The sequence below is a fragment of the Prionailurus bengalensis genome, chromosome A2 (assembly GCF_016509475.1).
Source record: "Prionailurus bengalensis isolate Pbe53 chromosome A2, Fcat_Pben_1.1_paternal_pri, whole genome shotgun sequence".
Classification (NCBI taxonomy): Eukaryota; Metazoa; Chordata; class Mammalia; order Carnivora; family Felidae; genus Prionailurus; species Prionailurus bengalensis.
This window is the reverse complement of record NC_057348.1, coordinates 58,274,189-58,298,284: the sequence shown is the minus strand read 5'-3', so window position 1 is coordinate 58,298,284 and position 24,096 is coordinate 58,274,189. Positions and strand designations below refer to the sequence as shown.

Sequence of the window (24,096 nt, the reverse complement as noted above, 5' to 3'; positions counted from 1 at the left end):
GGGCAGGGGAGGGGCCTTGGAGGTGAGGGCGGGGCCTCCTCCTCTGGCCCGCCCCCCGCGCACGCAGTTAAGGCCTACGTCACGACGCTGTGTTCTTTCGGACGCTTCCCGGGCTCGGGCGGGTCACGTGAGCCGCTTTTCGCGCGAAAACTGGTTGTTGCAGGAGTGGCGGCGGGGAGCGAGGCGCTACCATGGCGGTGAGCGCGCGTTTGCCGTGCGGAGGGGAGCGGGCCTGGGGGGCGGCGGGTGGTCCCCGCGACCCGGCACGTCTGCCTGGGGCCAGGGGCGCGGGCGGTGCGGGCGCGCTCCGGGAACTGGGGCGAGGGGCTGCGCGCTTGTGGTTCTCAGGCTCTTTTCGCCGCGCTCGGTCCCGCCGGGAAGGGGCCTCCGGATGAGGTTGGGTCCCTGGGCTCGGGTCGGGAGCTGATTTCTCCCTTGTACTCGTCTCTTGCGGGGTTTGCAAAGCCAGCGGGCCCCGCGCCAAGCTGGGAGCTCGGAATTCCTTAACCCGAGCTAAGTGGCCCGCCCGGCCACTATCATTCACCCACCGCGTACATGCTTGTGGGGCACCCTCTCTATGCCTGGCGCTGGGTGTACACAAGACAGACACGGTCCCGCCATCTTCGTGCACGTATTGTGGTATTTTTTGTCCGTTTGTCTTATTTGTTGTCTTCTCTCCACCAGTCTGTACGTTCCAGATCTCTGAGGTTTCAGTCACTCTTGTATTGTGTTTCCTATCGCAGTGTCTTGCATATTGTGGGTGCTTTCATGGGTGGGAAGGCGGGCTTACAGGAGAGGAAGGCAGAGGGAGTAGAGAAACAGGTACATAAACAAATGAGGTGTGCTTAGTGACTGGTCCTGGAGAAGGGAAATGGGAGTGAGTGGCTGCAGTGTTTGAGTAAGTGATACTTGAGCTGCTTCCTGTGTGCTCAGAAGCCATTGGCTCAGCTCACTGGAGAGCATTCCAGGCAGAGGGAACATCTGAGGGCAAAGTTTTGAGCCTGACAGGGTTTGGAGTGTCGGGGGCACAGGGTCACAGGTAGAGAGGGCTGCCTTATGGGAAGCTAAGTCAGCCCTCACGAGTTCTCGGTCCTCCATTGCAGGAATCATCTGAGTCCTACACTGTGGCATCCAGCCCAGCCCGGCGGCTGCGAAACGATCCTCTCACTTCCAGCCCTGGGCGAAGCTCCCGTCGCACCGATGCCCTGACCTCCAGCCCTGGTCGTGATCTTCCCCCTTTTGAGGATGAGTCTGAGGGACTTCTAGGTACAGAAGGACCCCTGGATGAAGAGGAAGAAGATGGAGAGGAGCTTATCGGAGATGGCATGGAGAGGTATTTTCATTCAAGGCCAGGCACTCAGCAGATGGTTTTTGCAGAGAGCTCGTGGGGTGTGTCCAGTGACCTTGCTTTGGGTGCAGGGGTAGCAGACGAATCAGAGTATCCTTGTCTGTGAGTACACCTTGATGGCAGGGTCTAGGGGGAGGCAGGTTCATGGAGCCACAGTATAGGTCCATGTAACTTGCTGTATCTTCGTCTGGGCTCTAAGGCCTGGGCTAGCCTCAGCTCCATGAGATGTGCATCCCAGGGGATGCACGGGGTCTCTAATGTGGTGGACCACGTCAAGGATGCCAAGGGTGACTTGGAGCAACAGGAAGAGGAGGCAGCTGAGTGTTTTTCTGCAACTTGTTTTTTGCCACTTCTTTTCTGCAACTGAAACTGTGCGGGGATGCCTAATGAATCAAGATTTTTTTTTTTAATTAAAATTTTTTTTTAACGTTTACTTATTATTGAGAAACAGAGAGGATGAGCATGGGAGGGGCAGAGAGAAGGGGAGACACAGAATCCCAGTCAGGCTCCAGGCTCCAAGCTGTCAGCACAGAGCCCGACGTGGGGCTCGAACTCACCTTCTGCGAGATCATGACCTGAGCCGAAGTCGGACGCTCAACTGACTGAGCCATCCAGGTGCCCCCTTTGGGACCTTCTTTTACTCTGACTCAGGGGTTCCAAATGTGGTGTGTTTGAGAGCACTGTACAGGCCATCCTATAATCCATGGAAAATGCCCTTTGTGAGCCGCCCGGGGGACTTGCGAGGGCTCTCTGGACCTTTCAGAACTTTGCTTTAAGCATCATTACCCTAGATGATGAGACTATTGTGCCATGCATGTCACACTGTGGAAGGAATTGGGAGTCTTTGGACAGATGTTCTGAATTTTTTATGTGAACATATGTTTTCCATTCTCTTTGGCATATATCTAGGGACGGAATTGCTAGCTCATACGGGAACTCTGTGGTTAATCTTTTTTTTTTAAATACTGGTTAACATACAGTGCAATATCGGTTTCAGGAATAGAATTCAGTGATTCGTTACTTATATACAATACCTAGTATTCATCCTAACAAGTGCCCTCCCTCCTTAATACCCATCACCCATCTAGCCCCTCTCTCACCCACGTCCCTCGTCAACCCTCAGTTTGTTCTTGATCATTAAGAGTCTCTTATGGTTTGTTTCCCTCTCCTTTTTTAAAATCCCCTTGCCATATGTTCATCTGTTCTGTTTCTTAAATTCCACATATGAATGAAATCATATGGTACTTACCTTTCTCTGAGTAATTTTGCTTAGCATAATTTACTTTAGCTCCATCCACATTGTAGCAAATGGCAAGATTTCATTCTTTTTTGTTTTTTAATTTTTTGTTTTTAATGTTTATTTTTGAGACAGAGGGAGACAGAGCGCAAATGGGGGAGGGACAGAGAGGGAGACACAGAATCTGAAACAGGCTCCAGGCTCTAAGCTGTCAGCACAGAGCCCGACGCGGGGCTCGAACCCATGAACCGTGAGATCATGACCTGAGCCGAAGTTGGACGCTTAACCGACTGAGCCACCCAGGCACCCCAAGATTTCATTCTTTTTGATCGCTGAGTGACATTCCAGTGTGTGTGTGTGTGTGTGTGTGTGTGTGTGTGTGTGTATGCATATATACACACACACCCCACATCTTTATCCATTCATCAGTCAATGGACATTTGGGCTCTTTGCATAGTTGGGTTATTGTTCATAGTGCTGCTATAAACATCAGGGTGCAGGTACCCCTTCAATTCTGTATTTTTGTATCTTCTGGGTAAATGCTTAGTAGTACAATTGCTGGATGTGGGGTAGTTCTATTTTTAACTTTTTAAGAAACCTCCATACTCTTCTCCAGAATGGCTACACCAGTTTGCATTCCCAACGACAGTGCGAGAGTGTTCCCCTCTCTCCGCATCCTTGCCAACATCTGTTGTTGCCTGAGTTGTTAATGTTAGCCTTTCTGACAGGTGTGAGGTGTTATCTCTTTGTGGTTTTGATTTTTATTTCCCTGATCATGAGTGATGTTGAGCATTTTTTCATGTGTCGGTTGGCCATCTGGATGTCTTTGGAGAAGTGTCTGTTCCTGTCTTTTGCCCATTTCTTCATTGGATTATTTGTTTTTTGGGTGTTGAGTTTGATAAGTTCTTTATAGATTTTTGGATACTAACCCTTTATCTGATATGTCGTTTGCAAATATCTTCTCCCATTCTGTCGGTTGCCTTTTAGTTTTGCTGATTGTTTTCTTCTCTGTGCAGAAGGTTTTTATTTTGATGAAGTCCCAGTAGTTCGTTTTTGCTTTTGTTTCCCTTGCCTCCAGAGACATGTTGAGTAAGAAGTTGCTGCGGCCAAGATCAAAGAGGTTTTTGCCTGCATTCTCTTCTAGGATTTTGATGGCTTCCTGTCTCACATTTAGGTCTTTCATCCATTTTGAGTTTATTTTTGTGTATTGTGTAAGAAAGTGGTCCAGGTTCATTTTTCTGCATGTCGCTGTCCAGTTTTCCCAGCACCACTTGCTGAAGAGACTATCTTTATTCCATTGGATATTCCTTCCTGCTTTGTCAAAGATTAGGTGGCCATACGTTTGTGGGTCCATTTCTGGGTTCTCTATTTGGTTCCATTGATCTGAGTGTCTGTTTTTTGTGCCAGAGTTGTAAGTTTTTAAAATTTATTCTGGATACAGGTCCTTTATCAGATACGCAGTTTGCAAATATTGTCTTCTCAATCTGGCTTTTTTTTTCTTAACCATTTCTTAATGGTGTCTTTTGAGGCACAAAAACTTTTAATTTTGATTATGTTCAGTTCCTTAGTTTTAATATGGACCAATTAGAATTTCACGGAGGACAGAGGACATCTCATGTGACTTAAAATTCTCAAAGAACTAGACAAATACCATTTAACTGAAAGCATTTAAGCATTTGGAAATGGATCAGCCCAGAAATGTACCTGGCTCTGGGATCTGTTTCTGGCATCAGCAGTGTGGAATTACTTATTCTGAGTTTACTGCAAAGAAAAAGAAAGGGGGGGTGCAGTTCCTCCAATCACCACTTTGAAAAAAGTCCAGTGTGTGGACGTTTCAGAGAAGCTGGTTTGGCAGATGTCAATAGATGACCCTCCCAGAACTTCCAGGGGCTTGGGGCGGCACTGTCTGGGAGGAGGAAGGTGTGGGGAAAATTTCTGCCTTGTTGGGGGGCTGGGGTTGGCTGCCTGAAGGTTTTAGGGTTCCTTTAGTTCCTGTTTCTTTCGGGATGCTCAAAGCTGTCTGGAGATCTGTCCCCTTTTTTTATTGTGGTTAAATACACGTAACACAAAATTCACCCTCTTTTAAGTGTTCAATCCAGTGGCATCAAGTATACTCACACTGTTGTGTCACCATCTCTGCCACCCATCTCCAGAACTTTTTCATCCTTCCAAACTGAATCCTGCAGAATTTGCCCTTTGGGGATTGGCTTATTTCCCTGAGCATATTTGTCCTCAAGATTCACCCATGTTTAGGGGCGCCTGGGTGGCTCAGTTTGTTAAGTGTCTGACTTCAGCTCAGATCATGACTCACAGTCTGTGGGAGACTGTGCTGACAGCTCGGAGCCTGGAGCCCACTTCAGATTCTGTGTTTCCCTCTCTCTGCCCCTTCCCCATTTGTGCTCTGTCTCTGTCTCTCTCTCAAAAATAAATAAACATAAAAAAACATAAAAAAGATTCACCCATGTTTAGCATGTCAGACTGTTTTTCCTTTTGAAGACTGAAATATACTCCGTTGTATACACAGACCAAGATTTCTTCTGGCCTGCCCAGCCTGGGGCTCCTGAGCCTTCTGGAGCAAGCCCACTTCTGGGGGTGGGGGGGTTTGTTTTGGTCTTGATAACTAACAGGGTCCATTCCGGGGCTCTCTCAGGGACTATCGTGCCATCCCAGAGCTGGATGCCTACGAGGCCGAGGGACTGGCCCTGGACGATGAGGACGTAGAGGAGCTGACGGCCAGTCAGAGGGAGGCAGCGGAGCGGGCCATGAGGCAGCGTGACCGAGAGGCTGGCCGGGGCCTGGGCCGCATGCGCCGTGGGCTCCTGTATGGTAGGTTCGAAGGTCTGCAACCTCCAAGGGTGCAAGGCTGGTCCTAGCTTCCAGAGCCTAGGGGAGCTGGGAAAAGCAGTTCTGGGGAAGGCCTCAATTGAGGGTATCCCTTCGGCCCCCAGACAGCGACGAGGAGGACGAGGAGCGTCCCTCCCGGAAGCGCCGCCAGGTGGAGCGGGCCACGGAGGAGGGTGAGGAGGACGAGGACATGATCGAGAGCATTGAGAACCTGGAGGACCTCAAGGGCCACTCTGTGCGTGAGTGGGTGAGCATGGCAGGCCCACGCCTGGAGATCCACCACCGCTTTAAGAACTTCCTGCGCACCCACGTGGACGGCCATGGCCACAACGTCTTCAAGGAGCGCATCAGTGACATGTGCAAAGGTGTGGCTTCTGAGCATCCCTGCGGCCCCTCACTCACTCGATCCGCCTTTCCGAGTTCTCCTGCAACAGGCCATTTGCATGGGTCTCTAACGGCACATTTAATAGGGGTGGGAAGTGTGGGGAATACTGGGTAACTTGCCCTTAGCTAGACAGGAGCTACCACCTGAAGCTGGAGATGTCTGTCTTTTAGGCGAATAAAAAATGCGTGTCTGCACTAGGATGCTCACTGGCTGTCCAGGGACACCAGCTGGACCACAGAAATGTTTTTTGAGTACTTAATAGGCGGCCGGTTTCATGTAAAAGTCTGGATTACTAGTTCAGTCAGAAAGTAGCATGTTTCCGTGTGGCGGGAATTATATTTAAAAGGAGGCACGCAGGGGCGCCTGGGTGGCTCAGTCAGTTGGGTATCCGACTTCGGCTCAGGTCATGATCTCACAGTCTGTGGGTTCGGGCACCGCATCGGGCTCTGTGCTGACAGCTCACAGCCTGGAGCCTGCTTCTGATTCTGTGTCTCCCTCTCTCTCTGCCCCTCCCCTGCTCATGCTCTGTCTCTCTCTGTCGCAAAAATAAATAAAAACATTATAAAAAAAAAATAAAAGGCACACAGATCTTGGTTCCCTGCTGTCCACTCCTCCCCCTTTTGTTTTGTATTTTACACAGTTTACTCACAGGTTTCCTTCGTGGCCCTCTTAGGCATTTTGAGTTTGCAACGCTCCTGTAAACATCACCCTGTGCATTTCACTTGATGTAATTTTGCGCTACGCTGTGTGACATCTGCATTTTACAGTTTGGGAAGCCGAGGCTCAGGATGTGTCACTTGCCTGAGTCACGTAGCTAAAGCAGGGCAGGCTTAGAAGTCAGGGCTGGGGTTGCTAGCCCCAAGCCAAGGATTTGGGCGGGCAGGCCTTCTTCCCCGCGCAGTGAGACGGAAAGTGCCTGCTGTGTCCGCGGCTGAGCTCTGTGCTTAGTCTCTTTTTCCTGCCTCCAGAGAACCGCGAGAGCCTGGTGGTGAACTACGAGGACCTGGCGGCCCGGGAGCACGTCCTGGCCTACTTCCTGCCTGAGGCACCCGCAGAGCTGCTGCAGATCTTTGATGAGGCTGCCCTGGAGGTTGTGCTGGCCATGTACCCCAAGTATGACCGCATCGCCAGCCACATCCATGTGCGCATCTCCCACCTGCCTCTGGTAGAGGAGCTGCGCTCGCTCAGGTGAGCTGAGGGCAGGGCAAGCCTCAGGGTCTCGGTCCTTAGCACCCCGCTGTGGCTTCGTTCGGGGGAGCTCCGGCAGGGCCACGGAGGTGTGGGCAGGCTGGCTTCAGCTGAGGAGAGAGTCCTCACCCCCTGTGCTCTGGCACTGGGGCGCGATGGGATGACCCTGGGTTTTCTTTTTTTTTTTAATTTTTTTTTTTTTTTTCAACGTTTATTTTTGGGACAGAGAGAGACAGAGCATGAACGGGGCGGGGCAGAGAGAGAGGGAGACACAGAATCAGAAACAGGCTCCAGGCTCTGAGCCATCAGCCCAGAGCCCGACATGGGGCTCGAACCCACGGACCGCAAGATCGTGACCTGGCTGAAGTCGGACGCTTAACCGACTGCACCACCCAGGCGCCCCGACCCTGGGTTTTCTGGATCCACCTACTTACAGCTCTGACCTCTGCAGGGCATGGGTCACGCATCTGGCCTCCAGGACTCTGATACTCTCGCTCTTGTGTCTGCAGGCAGCTGCACCTCAACCAGCTGATCCGCACCAGCGGGGTGGTGACCAGCTGCACCGGTGTCCTGCCCCAGCTCAGCATGGTCAAGTACAACTGCAACAAGTGTAACTTTGTGCTGGGGCCCTTCTGTCAGTCTCAGAACCAGGAGGTGAAGCCGGGCTCCTGCCCCGAGTGCCAGTCAGCTGGCCCCTTTGAAGTCAACATGGAAGAGGTGAGAGACCGTCCTGTGCCCACTGTTGGCTGCTCTTCCTGTCTGTGCAGGAGGGAAGTGTGTATGGCCGCACCCTGAGGTGAACCAGATCTATCTGGCTAGTCTGTTTAGTTTGGCCCAGGAGTTTTTTGAGAATTTAAGCCAGTATTTTAAGCAGATAATTTTATTTAAAACATCAGAGTTGATGGCTTTCTTTAAAAAAATGAGAAGCTCTGGAAAATTGGGCTCACTCTCACCTGGCTGCACCCTTAGCAAGGCACCTGCTTTCCTGTCCCTCACCCACATGGGGCTTCCCCTTGACGACCCTGGTACCTACCTCTCTGATAGCCTCCCATTGGGAGCCTCTAGATGGTGACTGCCTCAGATGCTGCTGTGCCGTATTCAGGAGGTCCTGCTGAAAGTCTCTGAGCTGTTTGCCTTTGTACTTGAATGACTTCATCTGTAGAGTGGGGGTCATCACAGTACTTTTAGGGGACGCCCAGATTGCCTGCTTAGCTCGTCTTTTTTTTTTTTTTTTTTTTTTTAATGTTTATTTATTTTTGAGAGCGAGAGTGTGAGCAGGAAAGGGGCCGGGGGAGGGGGGCAGAGGATCCAAAGTGGGCTCTGTACTGACAGCAGTGAGATCACGACCTGAGCCGAAGTCAGACGCTCAACCGACTGAGCCACCCAGACGCCCCTTAGCTTATGCTCCTTAAGAGTCCACCTTCACAGAAGCTTCTTGAGAAGTCTTGTACACAGGAGCAGAGTTTCAGGCTCTGCTTCTAAACAAGTAGTAATTATAGTTGAAGCTTCTGGAGTACTTGCAAGGTACCGAGTGGTGGGTGGTGTGTAATTTCACACCCTTTGAGGCAGGTGGTATTACTGACTCCTAGGTCACCCAGCTAGGAAGAGGTCCAAAGGATTTGAACTCCGGATTTTGATCAGAGTGTGTGCTTCCGATGGCTGTATTTTGTGGCCTGTTTGCTAGACAGTGAAATAATGGATGTTACATTGCACAGCACGACGTTAGCCTGTGATGTTTGGCAGTAGGGCCAACGCTTAGTGGAGCTCACCGTCTTGGTTGGCATTGATGTGTTTTTGACATATGGCGTGATTTAACCATGAGGTTGCACTCAGAGCGTTAGCATCCCCATTCTGCAGAAAACGCGTAGAGAGGGGACATCACTTGCCAAAGATCACACAGCCTAAGCCATGGAGCTAAGATTTGAACTGGGGCAGCCTGGTTCCAGCATCCATGTGCACAAAGGGCTGGGTTACATAGCATTTAGCAGGTGCTTGACTGTCTAGCAGTAGGGAGGCATCCACAGGGGTGGTGGCAGGGGTGGGGACCGTCTACTCATAATGTTGGTCACAGCAGGCTCATTCCCTGCTGTCTTTCACTCTCCGTTTTCTAGTGAGTTGGTAGAAAGAAGAACCATGTCTGTTTTCCCTCCTCATGGGGCCGTGGCCAAGGTCGGGTGGCATAATAAGTCAGTGTTTGGAGGGGTGCAAGGTTGGCCATGCAGAGACAGGCTCCTGTGACCTTGTGTTTGCCCCACACAGACCGTGTATCAGAACTACCAGCGCATTCGAATTCAGGAGAGTCCCGGCAAAGTGGCGGCCGGCCGGCTGCCCCGCTCCAAGGACGCGATCCTCCTCGCCGATCTGGTGGACAGCTGCAAGCCAGGAGATGAGATAGTAAGTGGCCCAGAGCAGGCGCAGAGGGAGCCGAGTTGCTAGGGAAATCAGCGTGAGCATCTGTGGTGTGGAGAGGGTTGGAGAGGGTTGCAGGCAGCGGGGGCGTCGGCTGAGGCTGGTTCTTCCATCGCTGAGAGGAAGACCCCTCGGTCCTTGTAAAGGCTGGCGGGTTGGAACGTAGGAGTTAGTTTTGCTTTGGCCGTCTGGGTTACTTGTCTCGGTGCCTGGCGTGGAGGACTTGGGGATGATTTGGGAAGGAGGACGCGCCCCTGGGTCTGACCCAGGGCTGGCCCTCTGGCTTGGCTCCCTTCTCCCAGGAGCTGACTGGCATCTACCACAACAACTACGATGGCTCCCTCAACACGGCCAACGGCTTCCCCGTGTTTGCCACTGTCATCTTAGCCAACCACGTGGCCAAGAAGGACAACAAGGTCGCTGTGGGGGAACTGACAGACGAAGATGTGAAGATGATCACCAGCCTCTCCAAGGACCAGCAGATCGGGGAGAAGGCAGGTGGAAGGCCGGGCGGGATTGCCCTGCTCCCAGAGGAGGCTGGGGGCCCACTGCCCCAGAACCACGGTCTTGATTCCCCGGGTCCTGGAGTCTGGGCTCCCTTCCTGGCGTCAGTTCGGAAAACTTGCCTTGATGGGGGGGACTGTACCGCTATTCGCGTGGGATGGGGCTGTGGTGAGGAGTCAGTGGATGGAGTAGAGCTTGGGCTCAAAGCTGAAACAGGTGCCGCATGGCGGGGGGCGGGGGGGGAGTGCGCCCTGCTACCAGACTCCTCCCCACAGTGGTTTCTCCAGGAAGGACTCAACCCCAGCGTGGTTTCGGGGTTTCTTTGTTTTAATCGTGGATGTTGTCACTGAAGGTTGGGGAGCTGGGATGTATGTTTCACCTGCTCAGGTATCGCTTGGCTCCCAGGTCGGGAAGTGTTCTCCTCAAGCTCACGGCTGTCCTCCATCTTTTTTTCGTTCTCTCTTCCTGTTCAGCGTTTAACGCAGAACAGCGTAGCCTTCTTTTTGCCTCTGCTCTTCTGCAGAGCCAGACCCTTGATTCAGTGCAGCTTCCATTTGGCTTAACAAATGGGATCCTTCCCTTGAGGGTAGGGCCACATGTGACACACCTCTGTCACCTCCACCTGGGCCACTAGGATTTGGGGTACCACCAGGAGGCGGGTGCTTTCCCAGCCTTGGACGACAAGAACCTCATTCTGTCAGCACACTCAGTCCTTGGATGCCTTTTATGGCCACAGTCTAGGATCTTGGTGGGAAGTCCGGCACAGTCCTGGCCCTCATGGGGCTCATAGTTAATCAGGATCCCCAATAACAAGAAAGAAAACAATGGAACAGGATCTTCTCACAAAATCGGTACCATGGGAAGATGGTTACAACCCATGATTCTTTGGTTCCCACGCTTCCCAGAGGAAAATGAGTGCTAATGCAGTGGACATGTTTTCAGACTCTTTGTGAGTATCTGAGCCAGTTTCTCCAGGAACAGAGACCCAGCCCTCCCCGCTGGGTGGCCTGGCACACATCAGCCGTGTTCATGTGCACCTGACCTGCCACGGGAGCCCCGTGCTTCTAGGACACTTTGCCAGCACCCCTCTTTCTCTCTGCTTCAGTTCTTGCCGCTCTCCCGCTTTGTCAAGGAGACGAGGATGGCAGCAGATGAGAGCGTGGGAGACAGGATGCAGTTGACTTACCCAAGGCTTCGGACGAGGCGGTCCCCACGCGTGCCCTGTGCCCCAGACTTCCAGAGCTGCTCGTAGTTGTCCTAGCATAGAAAGCTGTGCCGCACTTCTGGGCCTTGGTAGCTGCTGTTTCGTCTGCCTCCTTGTCTGTGTAGCTAACTTCTTCAGGTGCACACGTGTGGGCTGTCAGTGACTGACGGCTCAGTTTCAGTTACACCTGCACGCTTAACACAGTGACTCTCCCAGCGTTTGGAGAGGGTGGCTTCTAAAGAGAGGTCCTTTATTTATTCATTTATTTGTATTTTTAGAGCGCGGTTGGAGGGTGAGAGAGAGACACACAGACAGACACTGAGGCAGGCTCCACACCCAGTGCAGAGACCAACGTGGGGCTTGGGGCTTGGTCCCATGACCCGGGGTCATGACCTGAGCTGAAATCAAGAGTCGGACACTCAACTGACTGAGCTACCCAGGCACTCCTAAAGAGAGGTCCTTTAGAAGGATCTAGAGGGGATTCTTTTTTTTTTCTTTTAATTTTTTTTTTTTTTAAACATTTATTTATTATTGAGAGACAGAGCATGAGCAGGGGAGGGGCAGAGGGAGAGGGAGACACAGAATCTGAAGCAGGCTCCAGCCTCTGAGCTGTCAGCACAGAGCCCGATGCGTAAGATCATGACCTGAGCCGAAGTTGGATGCTTAACTGACTGAGCCACCCAGGTGTCCCTGAAGGGGATTCTTCTAGAGAGGATGACATCTCTGTGGGACCCCTTTCTGAGCCCCCATGGGTAAAGGAAGACCAGATGATACCAGGGAGGGTTGATCTGTACTGGCCCCATCTTTAGTCCAGTGTCAGGGTGGATGTTTTCACCAATAACTTGTTCAAAGACAGAAACTGCACTCAAGTTTTGGGGAACAAACTGAAAGAATGGATGACAGGCAGGATCCAAAAATGGTGGGGGCTCCTTTGAACTACCGAAGCCAGAGGTTTGCAAATTGGTAGCCTGTGGGCCACATGCTGCCTGCCAGCAGGTTTTGTTCAGTTGGTATGTGGTTCTGTGTTTCCTTTTCTTTATAGTTTGCATTTATTTTTGAATGAGTTATCATCCTTAGGAGTCCAAGAGTTTTCACCTAAAGATCCAGAAGCCATCCAAGCATCCATCAGTGCTAGGTCTGTGTTGCTCTCCAGCAGTGACAGACGGGAGCCAAGCGGCAGCTGCCTTGCAGACAGGGCATGCCCCCTGCTGTCTGCCCCAGCCACCCGCTTCTCTGTTCTCTGCAGCCTGAATAACTCGAGTGTGCAAAAACCTAGGGCATTTGATTTTGTGGGCCCTCGTCCGTGATAGATATTTCTACCGACATATCAAGGGATGCAGTTCACACCTAACACTTAGATTGCAAAGAACTAATGGGAGCGTCGGTGTGCAGCCAGCCTCTTTAGTTTGGATTTCAGCCCAACCCTTGGTGTGATCAGATGGGCTGCTTGCATCTGGGTAGTAGGATCCGCAGGCAGAGTTGTTACAAAGATTACATAGATGTGCACACACAAATGTTCCACTGTTGTGTGCTCAGCAGGGAGCTGTTACTGCACGTCCGTACAGAAGTTAGACTACTTGTACAAAACGTGGATGGGTGTCCCAAAGGCGTAAAGAACCGTAGGAAGATAAGCATCGTCTGGTGTTCACAGTCGCGGTGCAGTTGGGGGCTTGTCTCCTCTTTCTGGCGGGGTATTCTGCATGGGGAGTGGGAACAGTGCGTATTGAGAGTTAATAGCATGAGCTTCAGATTCAGAGGAATCTGGGGTCAGGTCCTGCCTGTCTCATTTAGGAACAGACAGTTGTCTGCCCAGAGCCTCGGTTTGTTTCCTCCTTTGTGACATGGAGGCCCCAGGATCATGAGGTTTAAATGGAATACTTCACAGGAAGCGTGTCCTTCCTCGGCAGGTCTGGGTTTAGTCTCACCCTTCTTACCAGCCATTAAGGTTGCCTGTTACTCGCTCAGACCAGCTAGGTCAGCGACAGGACAGCCTGGGCTTTAGCATGGTTGCTTCCTTGCCCTCTAGTCTATAGGAGGCCCATCTGGATGCAGTGGGTGCTTTGCAGGAGGGGAGCTGAGCCTGGGAAACTGGTGCATAGCAGGCAAGAAGGGGGCCTGCTGCTCTTGGTGCTGGAGGGAGACATTACCTCATCCATGCAGGGGCACTTCATACGGGAACAGCCCTGAGAAACGGTCTGGGTAAAGAGAGGTCAGGGACAAGTGGACTTGGCACAGCCACAGGACGCACAGGAGGAGGAAACATCCATGGCAGATCGTGTCTCCTGACACTCCCGGCACAAGTGAGGGTTTCATGGCAGAATCATGCACACTGAGCATGAAGCACCTGCTTGACGCTCTCTAGGTAGTTTCCAGGTAGCAACAACAGTCCTATATAGTGGAGGTGTCACATGTACCCGTCTTATTGGTGAGTAAACTGAGGCACGGATTAAATAAGCCTCCACGCCGCACAGCTGCTAATGGCAGAGGCAGGATCCCCATTGGCGGTGTGGTCTGAGCCCGTGCTCCAGGGACAGCTCTCTGCTCCCTCTCCGTCAGTTACTGCAGCTGGGGGAGGACGCCTGTGTGCATGCTGGCTTACGGTGAGTTCTGTGCACGCCCAAGCACAAGTCCTGACCTGACTATTAAGACTTTACCACACAAACTTCTGGATGTAGGCGTGGAGCGGCACAGTGAGCCCCACATGTCCTTCCCCCGGCTCCACCGGTGGCTGCAGTCGGGCCAGCCTTGTGTCCCCTCGGGCCCACTCATTACTGTGAGGCCGCTTTCCGACGCAGCATCTGCAGCCAAGGATCTCTGACAGGCCCTCTCTGCTGAACCTAACCCCAACTCTGCAGCCACACTTTAAAAACTAATTCGCAATTCTGTAATACCAAGTATTTGGTTGGTCTCCACATTTCCCTGATTATCCTACTTTTTTCTTTTTTTTGCAAGTTTCCTGGACTTGATCCCCAGGGTAGGCCCCCACATTGCAACGGATTAATCTCTTAAGTCTCAATCTTTTTAGGTCCCCTCTCCATCTCCTCTTTTCTTGCAAGTTTTTTTTAAGGTTTTACCTATTTATTTGAGAGAGGGAGAGAATGAGTTGGGGAGGGACAGAGATAGAGAGGAACAGGGGATACGAAGCAGGCTCTGTGATGAGAGCCGAGAGCCTGATGTGGGACTCAAACTCAAGAACCACGAGACCATGACCTGAGCCAAAGTCAGACGCTTAACCAACTAAGCCACCCAGGTGCCCTCTTCCAATTTGTTTGTGGAAAAATTTGGGTTGTCTGCCTGCTAAATTTTCCACAGTCTGGTGTTGCCGATTGTGCCCTTGTTGAACATGTTCCTGGGCCACCCGCTTTCTGTGAATTGTCCCTGAGCTACGCAGGCTTACCCAGTCTCCAGGTTGATGGGTTTTTTCTTCTTTTGGTGTGGGGGCGGGGGGTGGAGCGGTAAGACTGCATCAGGGGCCCGTGTTCCCACCGGGGACACGTGCCTTGCCTCTCTGTGACAGCCACTGACGATCCTTGGCTAAACCCATGCATTCATCAGGGGTTGCAAAATGATGGTCTTCTAATTCCAGATCCTTCTTCATTCATTTTCTGGAATGCTTCTATGTAGAGAAGCTTCTCTCTGTTAATTTTTGGACTGTCCCTGGGTTAAGGTCCAGCAGGAAAAGCAGGAGGTGCTTGATTCTTTCCCTTTGTTTACCAGTTTTCAAAATAAGCAATGGTCCCCACCCCCCCTGGGGTGACCACTGAATGTCATTACAAATTAACGAATATCTGTGTCATTGAGGCTCCAGGTGATGCCCAGCGTGTCCCTCTAGTGGCCAGTATGAAGCCTGTTGTATTGGCTCCTGAGTGGTGTCGTCGTGACCCCAGTGGTCTGTGATGGCTTTCTTCTTTCTCTTGTAAGACACTGCCGTTTCTCCAAATAGCCCTGTGGGATGTATAATTTTCTCTCAGTGGGAAATGGTATTTAGAGATGGCAGCCTCTCACACGCACCAGGCCTGGACTACCGTTCACCGGTTAACGCTCTATGTCCTCTCCTTGGGCTAGGTCTTGCGGGAAATGTTAGGGCCAAGGAAAGAACCAGCAAAAGCGTACATGTGGAACCGACTTCTGCTCCTAACTTACTGCGTAAAATCACAGCAGGAGGCATTTCTGGCACAGTGCCAGTGGTGCTGGCAGATCCTCTTTCCGGAAGGACCTGCTGGTCACATTGTCCTCTGGCAGCAGGGGAAAGCAGCCATGCCTGGGATAAACCGCTGACCCCTAGCCCAGCTCTGAGAACTGGATTTCTCCCACCTTCACTCCACCTTCTGGGGAGTCCAGAGGGAGCAATTCTGGCCGGTGGAGCATGCAGGATCCAGCCCGGTGGGTCTCCCTCAGGATTTTCAGCGCTGATTTTCCTGCTCCAGTGCCTCCTTCCCCCCTGGGGCCGGCTGCACTGCCTTGGTGTGACCTGTAAGGAGGGAAGGATGTGCAGTGCTTGTGCAGAGCTCCTCAGTTCAGAAGGCAGGTCGAGAACAGTAAAGGCATGCAGGTGGAGGTGGAAATTCATTCCTGCTGGCAAGACATTTCTTTGATGTCTCTGGTATTATCTTTATTTGATGTTGTTTCAAATCTTAGGATGTTTTATTTATTTTTTGTGTTTTAGATAGCATGTGCACACATTGGGCAGAGGGGCAGAGGGAGGGGCAGAGAGAATCTTATGCAGGCTCCACGCTCAGCACTGAGCACGACGTAGGGCTCGATCCTACGACCCTGGGATCATGACCTGAGCCCAAATCAGGAGTCGGACTCTCAACTGACTGAGCCACCCGGGCGCCGTGGTGTGGGCATTTGGGGGCTGGAGGTGTCCCCATTCCCTGAGACTGGAGCGTGGGGGGGACCTGCTGTGTGTGTCAGCTTGGCCCAGACGCAGAGCACAGGTGCCGTTCTCATTGGCTATTTTCCTTCCTTGCAGATCTTCGCCAGTATTGCTCCTTCCATCTATGGACACGAAGACATCAAGAGAGGCCTGGCGCTGGCTCTGTTTGGAGGGGAGCCTAAAAACCCAGGTGAGTGGCGCTTGGGTGCCACCCACCTTTCCTCTGCACGGGTGTCCGTAGGAGCCAGCATTGTGGGTATTAGACAAGGCAGGACTCTGCATTTAAAGGCCGGGCGCCTGGGGAGAAAGCACATATTAACAGATGGCCAGACCATGTATGGCTTGGTCGTTGTAGGCGGAGTGTAGTCCATGGCCGTGGCTCTTTGGGTGGTTTTAACTATAAAAATAACACGGGGGCGCCTGGGTGGCTCAGTCAGTTAAGCATCCGACTGGCTCAAGGCATGATCTCGCGGTTCATGAGTTTGAGCCCTGCATTAGGCTGTGTGCTGTTTGCACAGAGTCTGCTTCGGATTCTGTGTCTTCCTCTCTTTCTGCCCTTCCCCTGTGCACACATGTGCACATTCTCTCTCAAAAATAAACGTTTAAAAAATAATAATACGTGAATATGTTTTGATATTTTCTTCTTAAATTGTTAGAAGTCACAGAAAGGTTAAAGTCACTGCTGACCATGTTTCTTTCTTTCTTTTTTTAAGTTTATTTATCTTGAGAGAGAGAGAGAGAGAGAGAGAGAATCCCATGCAGGCTCCGCACTCTACGTGCACAGCACAGCCCAGCCCAACTCAGGGCTCAGACCCACGAAACCAAGAGCCAGGCACTTAACCGACAGCCACCCAAGCGCCTAGTTTCTAAGCCGGTCCCGTTTGTGGTCTTTCCTCTGATTAGTGTGCTGTGTGCCCTAACAGACCTTCGCATGGCCGTTCACATAGACTTACATGCATACATCTACAAAAACCAGAATTTCGTGGCATGTGTGTTTATGTCTCTGTTTACAAACGTAGTAATTTCCTGTAGCGTGTGTTAGTGATTGTGTAAAATACTTGCCTTACCTTTTCTGCCCAGTAGCAGATTTGTGTTGGTGCCCACTGAGCTGGTTTATTCTCCCGTGACTGTGTTGTGGCCTCCGTAGCCTAGCGTACCGGGTGGAGAACATTTGCATTGCCTCCAGTCGCTTAACATTGACTGAGAGCGTTATACAGGCATCCCTGTGCACCCATTTCTCTGGGCCCAGTGCTCAGAAGTGGGATTGCTAGCCCTAGGGTATCACGTCCCTTTCTAAAAGAATGTGCTTCGCATAGCAGGCTGAGAAATTCGCGATACTACATCTCACACCCCTCTCCTCTTTTACATCCCCACCTCTGTCCCTGCCTCCAGGGGGTAAGCACAAGGTGCGAGGTGATATCAACGTGCTCTTGTGTGGAGATCCCGGCACAGCCAAGTCTCAGTTCCTCAAATACGTCGAGAAAGTGTCTAGCCGTGCCATCTTTACCACTGGCCAGGGGGCTTCAGCCGTGGGCCTCACAGCGTATGTCCAGCGACACCCTGTCAGCAGGGAGTGGACCTTAGAGGCTGGAGCCCTGGTTCTGGCTGACCGAGGAGTGTGTCTCATCGATGAATTTGACAAGGTGGGCCCCTGGGCCACATGGTGGTGGTACTGGGGAGGTGTTGGCTTAGCCCCGAGTCAGGGAACAAATGTTCATGGGATAGCAGTTGGGGCAAAGCATCATGCAGTTGGACTTTTGCAGATGAACGACCAGGACAGAACCAGCATCCACGAGGCCATGGAGCAGCAGAGCATCTCCATCTCCAAGGCCGGCATCGTCACCTCCCTGCAGGCTCGCTGCACGATCATTGCCGCGGCCAACCCCATAGGTACGCCAGGCACGACAGCCATGGGGGTTGGGGCTCTGCCCCAGGGAGGCAAGACCCAGAGAGGTCCTGCCTCGGGAAGTATGAGCCTGCAGCCTCCCTCGGCCAGTCCCAGGGTCCGAGGAAGGAAGGAACTGAGCATCAGTAAACCTTCCTCTTTTTGGTTTTTGCTGGGGGGAGGGGGCGGCGTGGAAGCAGGACGTGGGGTCTTTTGTTGGGCTGTGTTCTCAGAACCAGTTTTGGACATTTTCCTTAGAAGACAAGAATTTAGTGCATTGTCTCCACTGGAGTCGAGTTGATTGTTGGTCCCAGCCAGCACGTAGGTGAGAGCCCAGGCACCCCGCCCACTTATTCTAGGTTTTTTCCTGCTGGGAGATGGTTACACATTCGATGAAAAGGCTATGTCAGGGAAGGGCTCAGGGAAAGACCTCAACGTCTTGTCAAGCATGCCTGACAGTTGCAGGCACTGAGTGTTCATCCTCTTCCAAGGTCGTCTTTCTGTTTTGTCTCTGAAGCGACTTGGGGCTGGCAAGAACTCTGCTCGGGAGATGAGCAGATCCGGGAGAGCATGAGCCCTGATGGAGAGGTGCCTTTGTGTTACAGGAGGCCGCTATGACCCCTCGCTCACCTTCTCAGAAAACGTGGACCTCACGGAGCCCATCATTTCCCGCTTCGACATCCTGTGTGTGGTGAGGGACACGGTGGACCCAGTCCAGGTATACAGCCCCATGTCTCGGGCCCCGTGCGGCAAGCTGCAGGGACCTTGAGTGAGGATCAGAGCCTGGGTTGTACTAGGTGCAAGGAAAGGGACACTATTCAGACCGTGGTGTTTGTCAGGGAGTCAGCCTTGGTTTCTTTCCTTCACTGGCCTGTGCCCACCGCCCAGCTGACATGGTCCCCACTCTGTCACTAGGCCCTGCTGGCCCCACCAACTGCACCCACGTGCTTCTCCTGCATCCCTGCTGCAATCCAGGTGCCAGCTTCTCTTGCTCTGACCCGAAGCTGCCATGTCTGGTGGTGGGTCTCTTGGCTTCTGCTCCCAAGATGGAAGGTGGAAGTTGGCCCATCTTCTGGAAGCATAAGGTGGATGCATCATGCCTTTTCTTAACTTGCTGTCAGCTTCTAGTGTAACTAGCAGAGAATCCGCTGGCCCTATGAGGACTCCTGTGGACCTGTCTCCTCCTCGTGCCCTTTGCTTCGTCCACCCCAGCCACACTGCCCTCTCTCCCTCCCCTGCGGACGCCAGGCTTTGTGTTGTCAGCATGCTCGGCTCTCTTTCTGGAGTGTTCTTCCTAGATTGCGGCACGGCTGTGGCGCTCTGGCGGCCTCAGCTGTAGGGATCTCCTCGGGCCTCAATCTCAGGCATGTTACTCTCCGGGTATCTCGGAAACCGTGTCTGTTCCCTCTCCCCTCACTAGGAGGCAAGCTCCGTGCGGAATTCCGTCATGTGCACTGGTCACCCCCGGCACCCACCGCCGTGTGGCCACAGCAGATGTAGGATGGCACCGTTGGGAGAGTGTCATTCCCGAGCCACATGCGGCTTTCACTTCTGGTGAGCTGACCTACCCCGGGCCAGGTCACAAGACTCATCCTGCGGCCTGGCCTCTCCTGTCTCGTCTTAGGATGAGATGCTGGCCCGTTTTGTGGTTGGCAGCCATATCAGACACCACCCCAACAACAAGGAGGAGGAGCCGGGCAGCGGTGGCACCCAGGAGCCTGCCATGCCCAACACGTACGGTGTGGAGCCCCTGCCACAGGAGGTCCTGAAGAAGTACATCATCTACGCCAAGGAGAGGGTCCACCCGAAGCTCAACCAGATGGACCAGGACAAGGTGGCCCAGATGTACAGTGATCTGAGGAAAGAGTCCATGGTGAGCACCCAGGGTCGGGGCGGGGGGCGGGCTGCAGAGAGGGAAGCACGGCAGAAGCTTCCTCAGCTGTGCGATTCATCTCAGAAGCGCCAGTGTGACTTTCCTCTAAGAACTGCTATGTAGATACCGTAGCCATCCTATTGCAGATGGAGTGTGAATGCATCCGTCTGCATGGTACGGGGCCCCGGGTCTCTGGAGTGTTGGCCACTGGTCAAGTTCCGGGCTGACTTTGTGTGAATCTCCCCCAAATGAACGCACGATCTGAGCGAGTGTTAGTTCTTTCGTAGCGGAGTGGAATTTAGAGGCAGCCTGTGTGCCGCTGGAATGCAGAATTCGTGTAGTCTGGTGGGTCTGACCTACCTCGTCAAGGCGACAGCTGCTGTGTTTCTTTCTTTTTTACCTTTTTGTCAGGTCTTTGGTGAGCATTCAACTTGGTTTTTATAGAGACGGCTATATTCTCTCACGTAGCACGGGAATGTGCAATACTTACCACCTGGCAGAAGCCAGTACAGCTGGCCAGAAACATCGCGCACTTGGGGTGGGAGGGGGCACACGAGTGAGCTGGTAGGAGAGAAGGTGCGGGCGGGATAGGGTCGGGCCACAAGCATCCGGCATCCATGGGGGCCCCCAGCACGCTTCGAGAAGGGTGGGAGGTGTGAGTTCACCCAGTGGCTCCGTCGACTTCTGCCACAGGAGCCACCAGCCGTGCCACCTCTCCATTTTCCTCGCCTCTGTCTCCCCGCTGCAGGCGACAGGCAGCATCCCCATCACGGTGCGGCACATCGAGTCCATGATCCGCATGGCAGAGGCCCACGCGCGCATCCACCTGCGCGACTACGTGATAGAGGATGACGTCAGCATGGCCATCCGCGTGATGCTGGAGAGCTTCATCGACACGCAGAAGTTCAGCGTCATGCGCAGCATGAGGAAGGTGGGTGGGAGCTGCGGCGAGGGCCCGTGGGAACGTGGCCTGCAGGGGGAGGGGCTGCTGCTCATCACAGGCGGCCACGGTGGGCATCCCAAGGCTCTGGCCCAGACCAGAGCTTTGCTGTCCTTCCCGGCTGCTCTGGCAGGTCGTGACAGGAGTGTGTTAGAAGTGGAGGCCGGTCATCCTGTACTGGTCTCGAGGGTCCTGGTAGGGAAGGGCATCATTGGACTTCGGCTGTTCTCTGCAGACTTTCGCGCGCTACCTCTCGTTCCGGCGAGACAACAACGAGCTCCTGCTGTTCATACTGAAGCAGTTGGTGGCAGAGCAGGTGACATACCAGCGCAACCGCTTTGGGGCCCAGCAGGACACGATCGAAGTTCCTGAGAAGGACTTGGTGGACAAGGTATGGGCACAGAGGGGAGGAAGGGCAGGGCTGCTTCCTGGGGGGCTGTCCATCACCTTTGGGGGCAAGAAGTCCTTGTCTCCTCATTAAGGTGGGCAGGCCTTGGATGGGAGCCATTTATTGAGTGTCCGTGGCATGCTGAGCACCACGCACTTTCGCTCTTGACCGTGGCGAAACAAGGTGATGAGGCCGCCATCGCCTCTTACAGACGAGATGGGCACAGTGCGGCTAAGTGACTGAGGAGCTGGTCCCCGCTCACAGGCCATCGGCAGAGCTGAGACTCCAAGCCCTGTGTCTGGCTCCGGACCCTGGCCCAGTTGCCTCTGCTCCACTTGACTGCCACCCTCCCCCCGGCCAGGAACGGGCCTTAGAAACTGCGCCAGGACCGAAGGCTGTGCTGCAGACAAGCAGAAGTTCATGCCCACAGCTCACTCTGACGTTTTCTCTTTTTAGGCTCGTCAGATCAATATCCACAACCTGTCTGCTTTTTATGACAGCGAGCTCTTTAGGATGAACAGGTTCAGCCATGACCTGAAACGGAAGATGATCCTTCAGCAGTTCTGAGGCCCGGGGCCAGTGCAGGAGGCTGTTGAGACGCCAGCCAGGCGAGCAGACCGGTGCTGCCCTCACACTGCCTGGGGGGCACAGAGCTGACCGCCGAAGGACTCGGGGGAGTGCCGGCACTCGCGGCTGAACTGTCCAGCGTCACCCGCAGTCTCCTGGGCTCAGGCTGGGCTGGGGACGGGGGTGTTTGTTTCATGGGCTCTACTTTCTGCTTCTCGCGCCGTTGTGGGTGGGCATGCTTCACCAGTGTTCCTCTCTGAACTACTTGATGGCCCACTGGCTCCCGGAGGTTTGTCTCCACTTCGTTCCGTGGATCATAGTCGCTTGTTTCCAGAGTACTGTGGTCTGTTTTATGTGACTGAGAGTATGAGGGTGTCACGAGGACTGTTGTTGCCTCTTGGTGTGAGTTCCTGTCCTGGGTGCTTCTGCCACTTGTGCCAAAGAGCACGTTGAAGGTATTCCTAGTGTTTTTCTGAAACCAGTCCTGCAGGTTTCTCTGGGCTTCTGTGAGTAGAGAGGATGTGTGGGCAGCAGGGCGTGCAACCTGGGGCCAGCACCTTTGGCCTCTGTAACGGCCACAGGGATTGCTCTGGTCTAGCCGGGGCTGACCGTCATCCTTGTCGTGTTAATCTGTTTTCTCCTCTTAGGCATTTCCCCGTCATCTTGTACATTCAGTTTTTGTTCTGTAGTTTTAACTTTTAATAAAATGAAATAAAGTCTAAATACTGGTAGCTGCCGGTCTGAATTCTGTCTTAATATAACGCAGGCTTTCCTGCACTTCCCTTGAAGGCCTTTCCCACCTTCCATTTTTGGTGTTCGGTGGGAGGCAGATCTGGCTGTAAGAGCTGTCGTCTTTGTGGATGTGCAAGAAGCAAAATGGTGTGGCTTCTCCCTGGGGAATTCACTTGGCTACTGCTGCCTCTGTGACTTCTGTGGAATCCATGAGAATCGTAGAACAGAGTTGTATACCTGGTGGGGCTGGAGGTAACTTGGCCCTGCCTCCTAACGGAGCAGCACTGTTCATCTCGACAGCGTTGCCACGTGACCTCTACCTGGAAATGCCCAGCTGTGATCAGCTGCCGTCCGGATGCGTGGACACCAGTGATTCTTACTGTTTCTTACCTGAGATTTAGCAGAAGTGTCTCCCTTCCATCGTGTCTCTCTTGTCCAAATTTTCCTTTCTGGAAACCGCCAAGATAGTCCTTCGTACGAAAGCCCTGCAGATGTTTGATGAACCTAGTATATTTGGTTCCCTCCCTCATTCAGTCCCTTCCGCAAATCCTGGAAGGGTCTGAGGGGTGTGGCAATACTCCAGTCATCCCTGAGGAACCAGTCAAGTTCTGCAGAACTGAATGGGGGAGGAGAGGGATGAGGAAGTGCCCCTTATGAAGTGAGATCTTTAGGAGGAAGAGGGAACGTGCCAGCCCTAAAGAAAAAGCAGCGGGTGTGGCCGAAGCTTGGGAGCGGGGAGAGTGGGAGCAGGAGCCAGGCCCTTGGGCTTGCAGGCTGAAAGGAAAGCTTTTTCTTTACACAGAGAACACTTCTGACACCAGATGTGAGGGTTCTTCACGCTAGTCAATTCACGGCGGTCCTACACTGGTGCCCTGCGATTTAAGGCCGCTCTGACAACACCTGGAGTCAGCGTGCAGACCTCGGGAGGTAAGGTCTCAGTCCCACAGGCCTGTACCCACTTCAGACACTGGTTGCAAGTCGTGGGTCCCCAGGTCTCCTACACTTCTGTCCAGCTTGGCTACATATCGCAGGTTCCCGTGCCCCCCTCCTCAGGTTTGATAATTTGCTGCAATAGCTCACAGAACCAAGGGCAGCAGTGTATGTACTATGACCAGCTTCTTACAAAGGACATACTGAAGGACGCAAATGAACAGATGGAGAGAGAATACGTAGGGTGAGGTCCCGAAGAGTCCTGAGCACAGGAGCCTCTGTCCCTGTGGAGTTTGGGGTGCCCCACACTCCGGGCACACGAATGTGTTCTTGTTCACCAACCCAGATGTTCGAACCCCTTCAGTCAGGGGTTTTTATGGAGGCTTTATTACATTGGCATAATGGTTAAACCATCGGCCATCAGTGATTAGCTCAACCTCCAGCCCCTCTCCCCTCCCCAGAGGTCAGGGGCTGGGACTGCTCCTTCCAACCCGCTAATCCCATGGTTCCCATGACAACCAGGCCCCATCCTTAGAGGCTTTCCAAAAGTCCCCTCCTTCAACTATGGTATAGTTGAAAGGGCTTGTTAGGAAAAAGTAAAGGCATTCTTTTCACCTTTATTACTTGGAGCTTCAGAAGCCAAGATAAAACCCAAATATTAGAACAAGATGCTCTTTTCCTCTTGTCACTTAGAGGACGACAAAGACATTAAGCTCTCTGACCAGGACTGGGGAAGAAGATAGAATATATACACTATACATAGTTGTATTCTATAGAAACCCA

The 24,096-nt window shown here is 52.8% G+C and overlaps 1 protein-coding gene across 1 annotated transcript; it reads left to right on the top strand.

Moving 5' to 3' along the window:
- The first annotated feature begins 74 nt into the window (after positions 1-74).
- On the top strand, positions 75-22,382 carry MCM2 (minichromosome maintenance complex component 2). The gene is made up of 16 exons (XM_043588292.1): positions 75-197; positions 1,104-1,333; positions 5,236-5,411; positions 5,534-5,794; positions 6,783-7,002; positions 7,512-7,719; positions 9,262-9,396; positions 9,714-9,905; positions 16,095-16,188; positions 17,391-17,641; positions 17,762-17,888; positions 18,489-18,601; positions 19,508-19,756; positions 20,505-20,687; positions 20,932-21,087; positions 21,541-22,382. Exons 1-16 carry the CDS (start codon positions 192-194, stop codon positions 21,649-21,651), a joined length of 2,712 nt encoding a protein of 903 aa, XP_043444227.1. The 5' UTR covers positions 75-191; the 3' UTR covers positions 21,652-22,382.
- Positions 22,383-24,096: the final 1,714 nt, after the last annotated feature.

Bases quoted from the DNA above. Each gene is read 5' to 3' on its own strand.
- MCM2 (XM_043588292.1), top strand. The intron at 9,906-16,094 runs GCAGGTGGAAGG...CCTTCCTTGCAG, and splicing joins ACCAGCAGATCGGGGAGAAG to ATCTTCGCCAGTATTGCTCC. The intron at 21,088-21,540 runs GTATGGGCACAG...TTCTCTTTTTAG, and splicing joins AGAAGGACTTGGTGGACAAG to GCTCGTCAGATCAATATCCA.